Genomic DNA, 13,834 nt, shown 5'->3' on the forward strand with positions numbered 1-13,834 from the left:
TTTTTCTACTCCCTCAACTCGTGAGGAACAACCATGCTTTGGTGGGTTTCTTTTGTTTCTTTTTTTTTTTTGGCATAACGCATTCATAATTTCATTCATCTAACTTTCAAGCGGGATCCCTCATTATTCATTCATTCAAATTCACTCACTCAATTTCCACTCACACTTTAACCTCATTTACTACTAACTGTACAATTACTTCGAGCTATTTACAAAACCTTAACCTATCATCCTATCCTCTATGTATTGAATACCGTGGACGCAACTGTCTACCGGCCAAACCTAATCATTTATCTAATTAAGTATACTGTGTTCTTAGTTTAAGCCTGAATAGATAAGTGTCTTGGTATTCGGGGTCATATACTTTCATTGTCCGAGGACTCAGTATCTATTTAGAAGGTTATACCTTTTACTGACCATCAGCGGCTGTTAGCCTCCGGTCTCCAGCGAAATGCGAAGAACACTTTCTACCCTGCCTAAACCTACCTGAATTCATTTAAAGAGAAATCTATATCTGTGCTAAATTCGATCATACACACATGTTTGAGATGTGAGCTGATTTCATATTTCGAAAATACTACTCGATTCTATGGTGACTGTCAAATACTATTCTCAGTAAGGCATCAGAGTATCGTAAAATTTCCATCAACGAGGAAAATCGTGAAAATTCCTATTGTTTGAAGCAAGATTGTCACGGGTTTCGAGCAAATTCAACAACTTTCATTCTGTCGTTTCAGCTAACTGGTTGTCGTACTAGAAGAGCTACAAAGAACCAAAGTTTCAGACGTCGGGTACCGTTTATAACGAAGATTCAGTGTTTGTTTACATTTTTCTGGAAAGGATCTTATCGACCTGTTTGCGTTGAAGACTATTTACGTACTCTTGGATACAAATACAACGGAGCTTATGCTGGTTTCATGTGAGATGCATGCCAAATTCTAACGACTTTCCGTTGGGGTCCTCAATCTCATATGACGAGGAGCCTAGCTTAGACTTAACTCGTCCTGGCAGATACATTGCACCATACTTTGCATTGTAGTTATGTACCGCACTAGATTGCTTCATGTTTCGATAATAAATTTGTTGACCTATTTCGAATCCCTTAGCATGCTGGCGATGTCTAAGATTGAAACGTTCTTTTCCAACTTCATGAGCTTGTTTGAGACTTTTCTCTACAACGTCGTAGATTTTATCGAAAAGTTGTTTTTGGGCATTTGACCGCTCTTCAACCGTTTGATCCTGTTCGGAAGGGAAATTCTTGTGATCTGACCCTTTAACGAACAATTCATGACCATGCGTGATGAAGTAAGGGGTCATTTTCGTGACGGAGTGGACCGAAGAATTCAATATTGTCTCAATTTCTGACAATTTGGAGTCCCATAATCTTTGGTCTTCTCTTACATAAGTCCTTATGGCAGCGTTCACGGTTCGATTTACCCGTTCTACAGGGTTTGCTTGACAATGATACTTAGCATTTAACCAGTGCCGTATGTTGAAACGCTCCAAAAGGGATTTAAATTCCTTTGAAAGGAAACATGAGGCGTTATCAGTTATGATAACGTCAGGGGTTGAGTTCCTAAAGAACCATTGATCACGAACAATGGCACATAAGGATGCACTGTCGATCTTACGCACGGGGTTAGCATAATCCATTTGCTATATAGATCAAGCACCACCAGTATATGCTGATGTCCTTTCTTGCTGCGAGGCAAGGGACCAATAAAGTCCATTGCAATTATTTGCCATGGGTGTTTAGTAATCCGTTGATCACCCATTAAGGGGACAACAGGTACTGAAGATCCTTTGACTTCTTTGCATGTTGTGCAGTCCTTAATGAATTCGCGCACTTCAGCGGCTAATTTTGGCCAATAGTAGCGCTGCTTTATTCGGTCAATTGTCTTGTCTGCTCCAAGATGCATTGACCCGTCATGATTTTCGCGGATAATGTCCTCTCTATCTGTCACCGGTGGAACTAACTTCCATTCATACCGATGATCGTATGGTAAATTTGGAGTGGAAACAAATTTATAAAGATTCCCATTTTCGACTCGGAAGTCTACATAGTCATCCGGGTTTTCCTTGACTTCCTGTATGGTTTTCTCGTACCAAGACGAGGATGATCGGGTTGTCACTATCGCAACGGCCCTGGATAAGGCGTCGGGTACTATGTTATCCCGTCCCTTTCTGTGTATTATGTTCATGTTGTACTGTTGTAGGGTTAAACACCATCTGCTACAACGTGATGCGGTTTTCCACTTTGTGGTCATTATGTGAGATAACGCGGACGAGTCGGTTATTAAGGTAAAGTGGGCTCCTTCCACATACCCGCGGAATGCCTCAATAGCCAACAGTGCCGCTAATGTTTCTTTTTCACACGCATGGTAATTGCGTTGTGGGGTCGTTAGTTTGTGTGAAAAATAGGCGATGACCCTTTCCGAGTCATCTTGCTCCTGCGTAAGTACACCGGCGACAGCTACATCGCTGGCGTCGGTTTGGATGCAAAATTCCTTGGTAAAATCAGGACACATGAGAATGGGAGCAGTGATAAGCTTTTCTTTTATATCACTGAAAGCTTCTTCCGCTCTCTCATTCCAACCTAAAACTTTACTCTTGGTTTTTAGCAGGTCTGTCAGTGGGGCGGTTGCGCCACTGAAGTCCTGTATAAACCTCCGGTAATAGTTACACATGCCCAGAAATCTGCGTAACTTTGTTACCGTTGTCGGGCGCTCATAATCTACCACGGCTCTGACCTTTTCAGGATTCGGTTTTAAGCCTTGGATTGATAGTAGATAACCCAAAAATGGAAGTTCTTCGACTCCAAATTTGGACTTATCTAAATTGATTGCCAAGTTAGCAGCTCGTAATCGACGTGCTACCTCCTGAAGTAGTTTGACATGTTCTTCGAATGTTTCACTAACGATAACTATGTCATCCAAATATACAAAAACACGAGGTTCCAGTTCACCGTGTCCCAAGACTTGGTCCATCAGACGGGACAATGTCGCTGGACTGTTGACCAAGCCAAAGGGTAGACGGGTGAACTGGAACATGCCTTTGCTTTGTACACTAAATGCTGTGTACCGGCGTGAGGATGCTTCGAGCGGAATTTGTAAGAAAGCTTCTGAGAGGTCTATTGTGCTTAAGTATTTGGCTTTCGGTAATTGACCTAAAATTCTACCGGGGTGCGGTAAAGGATATGCGTCCCTAACGGTGCGCTCATTAATTTTCCGCGCATCGAGGCATAACCGGACTTTGCCGGTGGGTTTTATCACCGGAACGACGTTAAGCGACCAATCAGAATGACATCTTTCAATTATTCCCACTCGAAGCATCCTTTCCAGCTCTTCCGTTACCTTTTCTTGGACTTTAGGAGAGATGGTGTAAGGATATTGACGAATGGCTGGTTTGCCCTTCCATTCTTCTTGGATATCTATGCGATGAGTAATAAGGGGAGTGGATGAAATTTCACCCGGAATAGCAATCTTAAAAAGTTTCTTGACGCTTTCCAATTGCTCCAATTCAGTTTTGGATAACGAAGGTTTGGGTTCTTCAGGGTTTGGGTTCGTATTTTCTTCTACTAAAGCGCATCGCTTTATCGATGGAGAAATTTGGAATTTCCTCCAAAAATCCATGCCTAAGATGCAATCTAGGATCAGATTCTCGATCACCAGGGTTGAAATTATTCTTAGCTGATAATCGAATGTGATTGGAATGTACAATTTACCAAGTACTTTCAACTTCGTTCCACTAGCTGCTCTTATGTCTAATGGATCTCTCAAAGGATGTAATTTGGGTTTGTTCAATTTATGGTAAATTCTGTCACTGATTAAAGTTAAATTACTGCCTGAGTCAAGTAAACCATTTACTATATTCCCATACAATTTAACTTTAGCGTATGGTCTATTATCCTTTGGTACGGAATTTAAAATTACTTGTACATCTGGATCCGCTTTAGAGTACATTTCCTCTAAAGTAGGTTCCCAAAATTCAAATGGAGTAACTGCACTTTCAAAACTATTTACGCGGATGACGTCGACGACCGGCGACTTTTGGTCGTCTGAAATCCGTTTTTTAAGCAATAAGGACAGTTCTGGGTATCAAACCCTTTGAAACCACACATCCTGCAGAACAAGCCTTTACTCGATCGGCATTGATCAACCGTGTGATTCGTGAATCGGCAAAAAATGCATTGATCCATTTGGGGAGGTTTGTGTGCTGCTACCAAACTATCCAAAGAACGAATATTATTATGATTTCCTTCCTGTGGGTTCTCCTTTCCTACTTGAGGTCTGGAAGGCGAATCAGTAGAAATTGGTTTCTTCTGATTTTGCAATGGTTTAGTTTGTTCCTTTATTGGTTTGTTCGGAACTTTTTCAAAGGTTTTTGATTTTTGATTATTGTTAGACCATTTTTTTTCATTTGGTCGTGGGTTCTGAGGTTTTACTTCATGTCTGTTCGAATGAATTTCGTTTACGATGTTGGCGGATTTTTCCGAGCCGAACATTTTATTGTAGAGGAAAAATTAGATGCATCAATCAGACGACCAGCATCGACTAATTGTTGTAACGTCGTTGTTGGCTTCCACAGAAGGTATTTCTTGTAGTCGCCACGCATATTACGCTTCACTACATCCAATTTTCGGTTTCATTCATTTGTATCGTCATTGACCTAAAGAGTTTCTCCATATCGTAATAGTAGTCTTGAAACGACTCGTTTCGTTGCTGACGTCGTTGATAAACTTTTGAGCGAACCAGAGAATCTAATTCTGGATGCACGAAAGACTTTCTCAATTCCTCAACCATATGGTCCCAATCTCTTAATAAACCTTTGGAACTCATTGACATGAACCAGTTCAAAGCAGGCCCCGTAAATAAATGGAATGCGGAGTCAAACAATTCTTGCTCTGAGATTCTCTCAGCGAGCGACAATTGTTGCACCAATACCAGGAACTCATTCAAGCTACTGCCTTGATCGGTACCTGCATATTTTTCCAGCTTCCACTTCGAGACAGGCAATGATTTATGGCTGTACGACGCATTCGTAGGTACGTGCGACAGATGAGATTGAGTGGGAATAGACGCTACCTGTGACACCAATGTGTTTGGAGCGACAGAGCTGAAAGTCGAAATCGGTGGTGTGATCGATACTTGAGGTGTGATCGAAACTACCGGCATGGGTACTGAGTATGGGATTTGTTGAGGCAAGTATGAAATAGCTGGAAGATTTTGATATCCCGCTAGGCTATTACCGTAGACATTGGGATACCATCCAGTTGGAATCATGGAAGAAGCATTCATTCCTGAGAATGCACCTGAATACGGCGTAGGGTAACCATAAGCTGACGATGAGTAGGGCACACCGCCGTAGAGATGAGGAACGGGGTAAGGATTAGAAGCATTAGGAATTGTGACATTAGTGTGATAAACTGAGCTGTGTGACGGCGGTGAAGGTACACTGACTGATGGTGTCACCTTAGGAGAGAAGAGAGAATTCACCACTGTCGTATTTAAATTTGATATTCTAGTGCTATTCGAAGTTACGTGAACCGATTGCATAACGGATGTAGATACATTACATCTTACATTATTTCGCGCTTGCGACGTCTGTTTGTACTTCCGTAATAAGTACAACTCATGCTCGAATGTGAGCATGGCATCACGAATATCTTTCTTCTGATCACCCGAGCTTGAAGCTGGGTCTAAGCAACCTAACCTTTGCAAACACTGAATTAAATCGTTATCGACTGGATCCAATCCCGAAACGTTTTCGCTTTGATTAGTTACCGGATTTTGAGGAACTGTTAGTAAGTCATCAATGAATAAATCACTTCCTACGCTATCTGTCCTGTGGTGTTCTCTTTTTTGATAAAAGAAACGATTTAGCCATTCGATAATTTTATCGAGGAATGTGCTCAGAATATTTCTTTTTGTTTCATCCACATACTGCATCAATCTACCAATCCTAGTACCTAAATGCAACATTGTCGATTGACATCGCGGTGGTGAAGTTTTCGCACTACCTAAGCTATCCAGTAGCACATTGTATTTATCTACACAACACGCATAATCTATCTCTGGATCCAGTTCGTATTTGATTTCTACTTTAACAACCGATTCTCGATCCCGCTTGAGAACTTCTCTGAGATTCCCACGCTTGCGCACCATTTGCGCGCCTTCTTCGCAAATGATACCCCTGATATGCAATTCATAATCCAGTTCATCTTCGTTTAGAAAATCGACTCGAAGGTCACCGAAATGTGCCTCCAAATCTTCTATATTCGCAATCGCACTGCTACCTACACTTGCCATCCTATGAAGAATTGCTGCCCAAAAGAAACCCAATAAAAAAATGCTAATAATGCTGCTAGAACCTAGAAACGCACCAAAGCACACTCAAAACTGTTTCAAATCGGGACCAACAACTCCAACAACAGATGCATTCGATCAATAAAAATGATGAGATGAGCAATCGTTTCGAACCGCGTGGTTTACCCTTTTTTAAGAGAATCGTTCTACCCGCAAACAATAGTTGTTTGTGCAGCTTGCTAATCAGGTAGCTAATCTTTTGCCGCTTTGCACTAGATCAAACGGACTGTTCTACCACTTAGAAATTTGGAAATACTGAAATCAAAATCAATTCGATCACGAAGAGCTATGAAAGAGGAATCGTGAGTCTCCCCCAAGCACAGTAAAATTGTGTGGTTGACCATACAATTCAATTATCTTCCGAGGATCGCCAATTGTAACTACCAATGACGCCCATGCGTCTGTGGCATGGACGTCCTTACGTCCCGAGCCAGCTCACCTCTTCAGTTTCTCAGGGTCGTCGGCACAACGTGCTGGGGAAAACTCACCTGTTCACTTAAAATGTCTCAACCTGTAACTGTTTCTTTCAGTGGATGCAAGAAATCAATAGGAAAAGCTAATTATAATCGCCACATCAATTAGATCTATATTCATTTTCCTTTCACTTATAATTTGGAAAGCCTAATTGGGTCTCTGCTCGAGTTACCTTCAATAATCTGCCTGTGCTGCTGATGCCACGTGGTTCCCTCGCTACTAGATGATGCTGGAGCTTTCTTGGCTGGAGCGCTTCACCCGTATCCGGGCTCGAATTCCGTTTGGTGCAGGCCGTATATAACGTTTGGCCGCGGTCGTATGTTGACGGACGACCTGTTCAGCGCATCTGGGAGCGGAATCACATCACTGCACTGATCCCTGCAGTTAGAGGGATTATCTAGCTCACAATCGCGACACCTTGTCTTCCCGGTGGCTTAACTACACGGACAGTTCTTCGTATCGTCTTAACTTTTGCAACACCGGAGGACGACCTCTAAACACTAACTGGCCTCAACGTTGGCAGTAAGGAGGTCCAGTTCGCCACCCAGTGGCCACTAAAAGTTTTCACTTTCAACGCGAGCTAGATTTAAGCAAAGACTATGCTTCAAATTGTCTATTTGAGGATCTATTGGAAGGGTGATAAAATCACTTAGGATAAACTCACTGTCCGTTACGAATCACTACTTCCAGATTTATTAGCGTTCGATCCTCAACTTGCTGAACTACACTTCTGACTATCGCACCGTTTTCTCGCTTCCCAGGAATTTTCTAAAAAAAAGAGACCGACAAGTTGGAAGCCGGTCCTTATATAGCTGTTGGGTAGAATATCGCGTGATCGTCATTTGATACTCAGATGATCATTTCACCCATATCATTCTACACATGATGGTGTGGAGATTTTGATTTCAACAAACACTCACAGGCTTCAGTTGGTGTGTTTCGTCGGCATGAGAATTCTCGAGCAGGGCCAGTAGTCGCTTATCGACGTATAGGTTTCGATGTGCCCTATCAGTACCTGATCTTTCTATCTATTAACTTGAAATATTTCAATGGGCGGTTTAAGGCGATACGGTACAATTTAAATTTATATAATTCAAATAGAGTTCTTGCAAAATAGATATATTTTAAGTACAGTATTTTTGCTCTTGATTTTCGAGGGAAACTATCACCAAAAGGGAAATGTTTTGGGTTGAAACATAGGATATGTTACAATATGTAAGCGTGTACACTAAATCGATTCCCGCCATGATTTGACGTCTATTTGTTTTCAGATTGAGCACTCACACACAAATATTATACACGGAAAATCAAACTTTTTTGAGTGTATTGAGTGTGAGAAAAAGATGACTGTGAGAAAAAAAATCTCGCAGAACTCTTATAAAGTGCAAAAAGCGCAATATTTTAACAAATTTATTTGAGGCTTACCCTTTCGAGATGACTTCCGAGATGCTTCTGCAAAACTACCCGATCCTTAACACCACCCGAGTCCCCGAAAAGGCCTCGAACCGTCGCTTACGAGTGCAGTTCATTTTAGAAGAGGGCACATGCTGACGCAGATCCCGCTCGGGAGAAGCTTATTCCGCTTCGATAGCAGCCGGAGATTTGATGATGCAAGAGATATCACTTGAACAACCAGCATATCCCCGATGACATAAGCTTCGCATTCTCCATTCGAAAGTCTTCACCAAATACTGCAGCGGAATCAAAATCACGATGAAGGCCAATTTATTTCCTGTTCAATAACACAATTTGAAAGGATTCACAATTTACTGAATATGAATTATCAAAAGGAATATGAATAAAACTTACCTTTTAGTTTAATTTCCACAAAACAAATTTTCGCTGCGCTTCCACATCAAGTGCGTAACGTTTTCATTGCGCGTCAACTAAATTTTCACCCATTAATGGGTAAATATTCGGAGGTGTAAAATGGGCATAATTTACTCATAACAAGAAAATAAAAAATAACCATTATTTTGACAACTCCATACACGCTTACTTCAGTTCACCCAAATATGGGTGAAGAGTACCCAAAATCATCAAAAAGTGCACATACCTAGATATGGGTGAATCATCATTTACCCATATTTGGGTGTTTTATAGGAACAGTCAATATTACCCAAATTTAGGTACTTTTCTGAGCTTTGAGATGGAGGCTGTTTTTGTTATGGATTCACAATTGCATTTTGTATGTTCCGATTTCTCATTGATTGTGAAAGAAAAGATTTATAAAACTACGTGCTGAACATCATTTTTATTATATTCATGGTACATCATAAGAACCTCGACAAGAACAATGAACTGATTAAGGATTGGATTAATAATACTTCTAGGAGATGGTGTTTCTCGTAATTTTTGGCATCTTCCGATGTAAAAGCAGCTAAAGAGGCCGTTGCGGATTTTGTTTTCTGGACAGCTAGTGGTGGTTATTGCTATAGCCACTTAATACTAATCACTAATGACGTGGTTCATGTTGCGCGAATCTGTGCTGAAGGTGTTTCCGTGGCCGGCAGTTCACGGATATTCCGCCCACCACCACACCAAATATGTAAAAACGTCTCTTCATTGTAGCTGTTATAAAACCACCTACTTCTCCAATTTCCCGTGACCATGGATTTTTAATGCAGTGGGGTGACTTTTCTATCATGTTGCCTTTTAATAACGCTCGGACGAAAAGAAAATCTGAAATTTCAAAAGAAAATGTTTTTAAAAGATAAAAATGACATGCGGGTTGCCATAGACATTAACTATTCAGTTCAATACTCACCAGTAAATTTGAAAAATCCTCCAATTTTAAATTTTAATTTGAGAGAATCTGAGGTTTACACCGGTATCCACGAGCTCGGTGGTCTAGTGGCTATCGCTTCTGCCTTATAAGCAGGAGGTCGTGGGTTCAATTCCAGGCTCGCCTCTTTCCTACTTTGTATTTCTATCTTAGTTCTTTCTGTGTTTCACGTTCTACCAAAACGATTCCTACTGTTATAACCTTCCACACAATCCCAAAACCTCCCGTGGCACCTATGAGAGGTCGTAGAGTTCTCTGCATCTTTCTTAAGTAGGTGTCCAACAAACCATCCTTCCCCTTCCTCAGCATTCGCAAGGACGTGGCCAGGACAGATCTCGACTATTGGAGAGTGCATTATTTCCATCTAAGAGATAGTGATTAGTCCCAAATCAATATCTGTGGTAACGGATGAAAGTGATACTACTCTCACACAATAGTCTTGGCTTGTACCACCTACGAATTTGTGCGAACTGCTAAATGCTAATGCTAATGCTAATGCTAATCTGAGGTTCACACCGGTATCCGTGTCCGTGATGTTTTCGACTGAACGAAAATGTTATTTTTTTCATCCAAATATGGGTAAGTTCATTTACCCATATATGGGTAAAGCTGCTTCAAAAATTTTATAAGTAAACTTTACTGATATTATAGGTATATTTCACCCATATTATATGTAAAGCATGCTTTTACCCAAATATGGGTGAATCAAGTACCCATAAATAGGTAAAGTGAACTAAGCGTGTATGTCGTCAAATAATGTGTATTTTTACCACATTAATGGGTAATGTCGAGTTCACAGTGTATATCAGGGGGGTAATATGCGGTGCATCGCGCCTCCTCTGCATGTATAGTATGAAGCAAATGTAAATAAACAATCCCACATTTTTTTCGTTAGTCAGCAGTAGTGTAGGTTAACCAATATCCTACAAGATTCCAGTTCGAAAAATGTTACACTTGCCAAGCGGGGTGGCCCGCCTTTCCCAAGCGGCGAGGCCCGGATAATACATCTTAGGTAGGATTGATTTGTTCGTGGATGACAGGCTTACTCCCCCCCTGATATATATAACATTTTTTATGTTTTATGTTACTTGAAGGGAAGTATAACTAACATCCCCTAACCAGTGTCTAACCTCTAACTAAAAGTGCCTCTGGGTATGGATTTTTGCCAATAAATATGTGTGGATTTTTAGTAGTGTACTTTTCCAATTCGCCACAGGTGGGTTCTACTGTTATTTTGAGCAACTAACGTATTTTACACACCCCTGCAAAAAAGTGCGCCGCTTCGGATCTTTGGCTGAAAGCTGTGACGTTAGTGACGTTTCGTTGTGCTTTAAAAGTTCAGAAGTAGAAAAATATTCTGATTTTCCGTGAATATTTTCTAGTTTGCATCTGTTTGCATAAGAAATATATTGACTTGAATTATAAAATAGTGACCAGGAAATTAATATTATATCAGGTGGGGCATTTGTTTTAAAAATGCCTACCGCCAGCGCCGGTAAGTTCATATATTTTATTCGCTTTTTTTTTGCGATTTCCATCGGCAACATCGCTTGACTGCATTCCTTTCATGGATAAAATACCAAATTTTCCATTCAATCCACAGCTTCATGGGTAAAATTCTTCGCTAATGCCGGCATACCGTCGCAGGCGGCCGCCGGATATGCGCATGTTTTCGTTGAGAATCGCATCCAAATGGACATGCTTATGGATCTCAACAAGGAGTACCTCCGCGAGATGGGAATCACGACCATGGGAGACATCATTGCCATCCTGCGTCACTCAAAGGTGGTCAGCGAGCAATCTGCCCGAGACAAGGTCCTATCCATACCGGGAGACGAGGGCAGCAATGGAAGCTCTTCAGTGGTGCCTGTAGCAGCCGTTTCAGCGACGCAGAGTTCCGTGCCGAAATCGGTGGTATCAAGTAAGTTGTCGAAAATCAATAAAATTGCTTCTGGGTATAAGCTACACAATGACGTGCATGTACATAGAATATAATCCTTTGGTTGGAATAGTTCACTTCATCAGGTACAAACTAAATTGTCGTTGCAGGACCCAATTCCACAGTGTCACTTCCCAGCAAACCGCGTCGTGTATTTCAAGAACACAAAATCACACTTCCTGCTACAGGTAGTATTGGTAGGTCGGTGAATGAGATTCCCGAGAAGAAAACATCTTCAGCGATGGGAACCACAAGTAAGAAGACGGACGTCTTTAAAAGGCTTTCACACAATTCGGACGATGATGCCGACGAGGAAAGTCTGCGTGAGCCACCCTCGAAGCTCGCTTCGAAAGTGACTCTGAAAGGCATAGAACCGATTCGAGCTAGCAAAAGTACAACGTCTATATTCTCCCGACTGGGAGGAAAAAGCAAACGAGATATTACAGATGGGCCAACGGGAATACTAAAGAAATCTCCCAACAGACCGGTTTGTATTGTTTAATTTGATTTTCATAACTGATTTATGCAAAATTTTGTATTGTTAATTGAAAATTATGACAACAGTCTAACATTATCATTTTACCAAAATCCTTGCGTATTACAGATGTCGTTAGAGCGAAAAATTACCACCTCGTCACAGAAGATAATGGTGGTCAAGAAGATTCCAGCCAAAGCGGTCACCGTTTCGGATGACGATGAGTACAGTATGCGGAAGGCCAACATCCGTCCGAGGTCATCATTCAGCCGGATGGATACGGGAGAGCCTTTGAAATCCGTGTCCTTCTCCGAGGAGGACGAGGTTCTTGAAATAGATCCCCGCCCAGCGGGTGATCAACGTTCGCCAAAAGGTATGAACCGAATGAGATTCAACGAGCGAGAAGTTCCCGTACGCTCCAGGCTTGGCCATTCTCCAAAGCGCAACCAGATCTCTCCACTGCGGGGACCAAAGAAAACGGTTTTCATGAAGCCCCAGCGAACGTCGGCCGGCAATGTGACGACCCTTTCGCCGTCATCACTGTCGCGATCAAAAATGAAGTCCGATGCCATGCTGTTGCGTACCGAGCTACCGGTAAAAAATCGACTGACCTTGGCCGCCCGAGCCGGTGGCCCTTCTGCAGGCAGAAAAGATCAACACACGCATAGGACCGCCGATCGATTCAGTCTGGATTCCAAGCTGGCCGGCCTGAAGCTCAAGGGATCCAACGGGAAGCCGACGAACGGCGGCAGGAAAAGTGTCCCCAGCGGAAGTGTTTTTGACCGATTGGGTTATAATAGGAAATAAGCGGGATTCTTTCGTCGAGACTACGTTGATCTTAGAGGATAGTATGCGCTAAAATAAGTAACATATATGGCAAGTTTGACAGATTGCTCCGCATGGAAGGAAAATTTCCTGTAGTAACGTTCGAGGCAAACCGAAACGAAGAAATAAACTATTCATATCTCTCGAGAATATTATAGAGTTAGAGAATTGTCTCGCAAACACGATATTTGCCAAGTGTTGAATACTGTTTGAATGGCTATATAACAGAAATAAAGCTCTTCTAATTTACTAATGTAGCCCATAGCCATAGCGGCACCGTTTTATTTTATTTTGCCGTTTGTTTCTCCGTAACTTTTGCTCTGTTCTCGTTGGTCTTAGGCGATGTTTTCCCAGTTTTCACGTAAGTTAAGATCTTCTATTCTGTCTTTTCTTTCCAACATACAAAACACTCTGACTCTAAGTGTGTACCGATGTCTGATGCAAGGCAGGGTCGTAGTTAAGGGTGCTCCACAATACCCCCTCCATTTACACAAGGAATCTATTTTTTTATACCAGATTAAGGCCGGAGTGGCCTGTGCAATACATAAAAGTCTTCTGCATTCAGCTCGGTCCATGGCTGCACGTCGCCAACCACGCAGTCTGCGGAGGGTCTGCAAATCGTCCTCCACCTGATCGATCCACCTGGCCCGCTGTGCACCTTGCCTTCTTGTTCCCGTCGGTTCGTTGTCGAGAATCATTTTCACCGGATTACTGTCCAACATACTGGCTACGTGCCCGGCCCATCGCAGTCTTCCGATTTTTGCGGTGTGAACGATGGATGGTTCTCCCAACAGCTGATGCAACTCGTGGTTCATTCGCCTCATCCACTTACCGTCCGCCATCTGCACTCCACCATAGATGGTACGCAGCACTCCGAAAACTTCTAGTGCGCGTTGGTCCTCCACGAGCATCGTCCAGATCTCGTGTCCGTAGAGGACTACCGGTTTAATAAGGGTTTTGTAGATATGTAG

At 42.1% G+C, this 13,834-nt stretch overlaps 1 protein-coding gene across 1 annotated transcript; it reads left to right on the forward strand.

Moving 5' to 3' along the window:
* The first annotated feature begins 10,913 nt into the window (after positions 1 to 10,913).
* Positions 10,914 to 13,120, forward strand: LOC134216591 (uncharacterized). Its single transcript, XM_062695449.1, has 4 exons — positions 10,914 to 11,119; positions 11,228 to 11,545; positions 11,674 to 12,050; positions 12,168 to 13,120. The coding sequence occupies exons 1-4, from the start codon at positions 11,101 to 11,103 to the stop codon at positions 12,843 to 12,845; spliced, it is 1,392 nt and encodes a 463-aa protein (XP_062551433.1). The 5' UTR covers positions 10,914 to 11,100; the 3' UTR covers positions 12,846 to 13,120.
* Positions 13,121 to 13,834: the final 714 nt, after the last annotated feature.

This window comes from Armigeres subalbatus, chromosome 2, assembly GCF_024139115.2.
Source record: "Armigeres subalbatus isolate Guangzhou_Male chromosome 2, GZ_Asu_2, whole genome shotgun sequence".
NCBI lineage: Eukaryota > Metazoa > Arthropoda > Insecta > Diptera > Culicidae > Armigeres > Armigeres subalbatus.

Coding starts and splice junctions, on each gene's coding strand:
- LOC134216591 (XM_062695449.1), top strand. Junction 11,546..11,673: donor GCCGAAATCGGTGGTATCAA/GTAAGTTGTCGA, acceptor TTGTCGTTGCAG/GACCCAATTCCACAGTGTCA. Junction 12,051..12,167: donor AGAAATCTCCCAACAGACCG/GTTTGTATTGTT, acceptor TGCGTATTACAG/ATGTCGTTAGAGCGAAAAAT.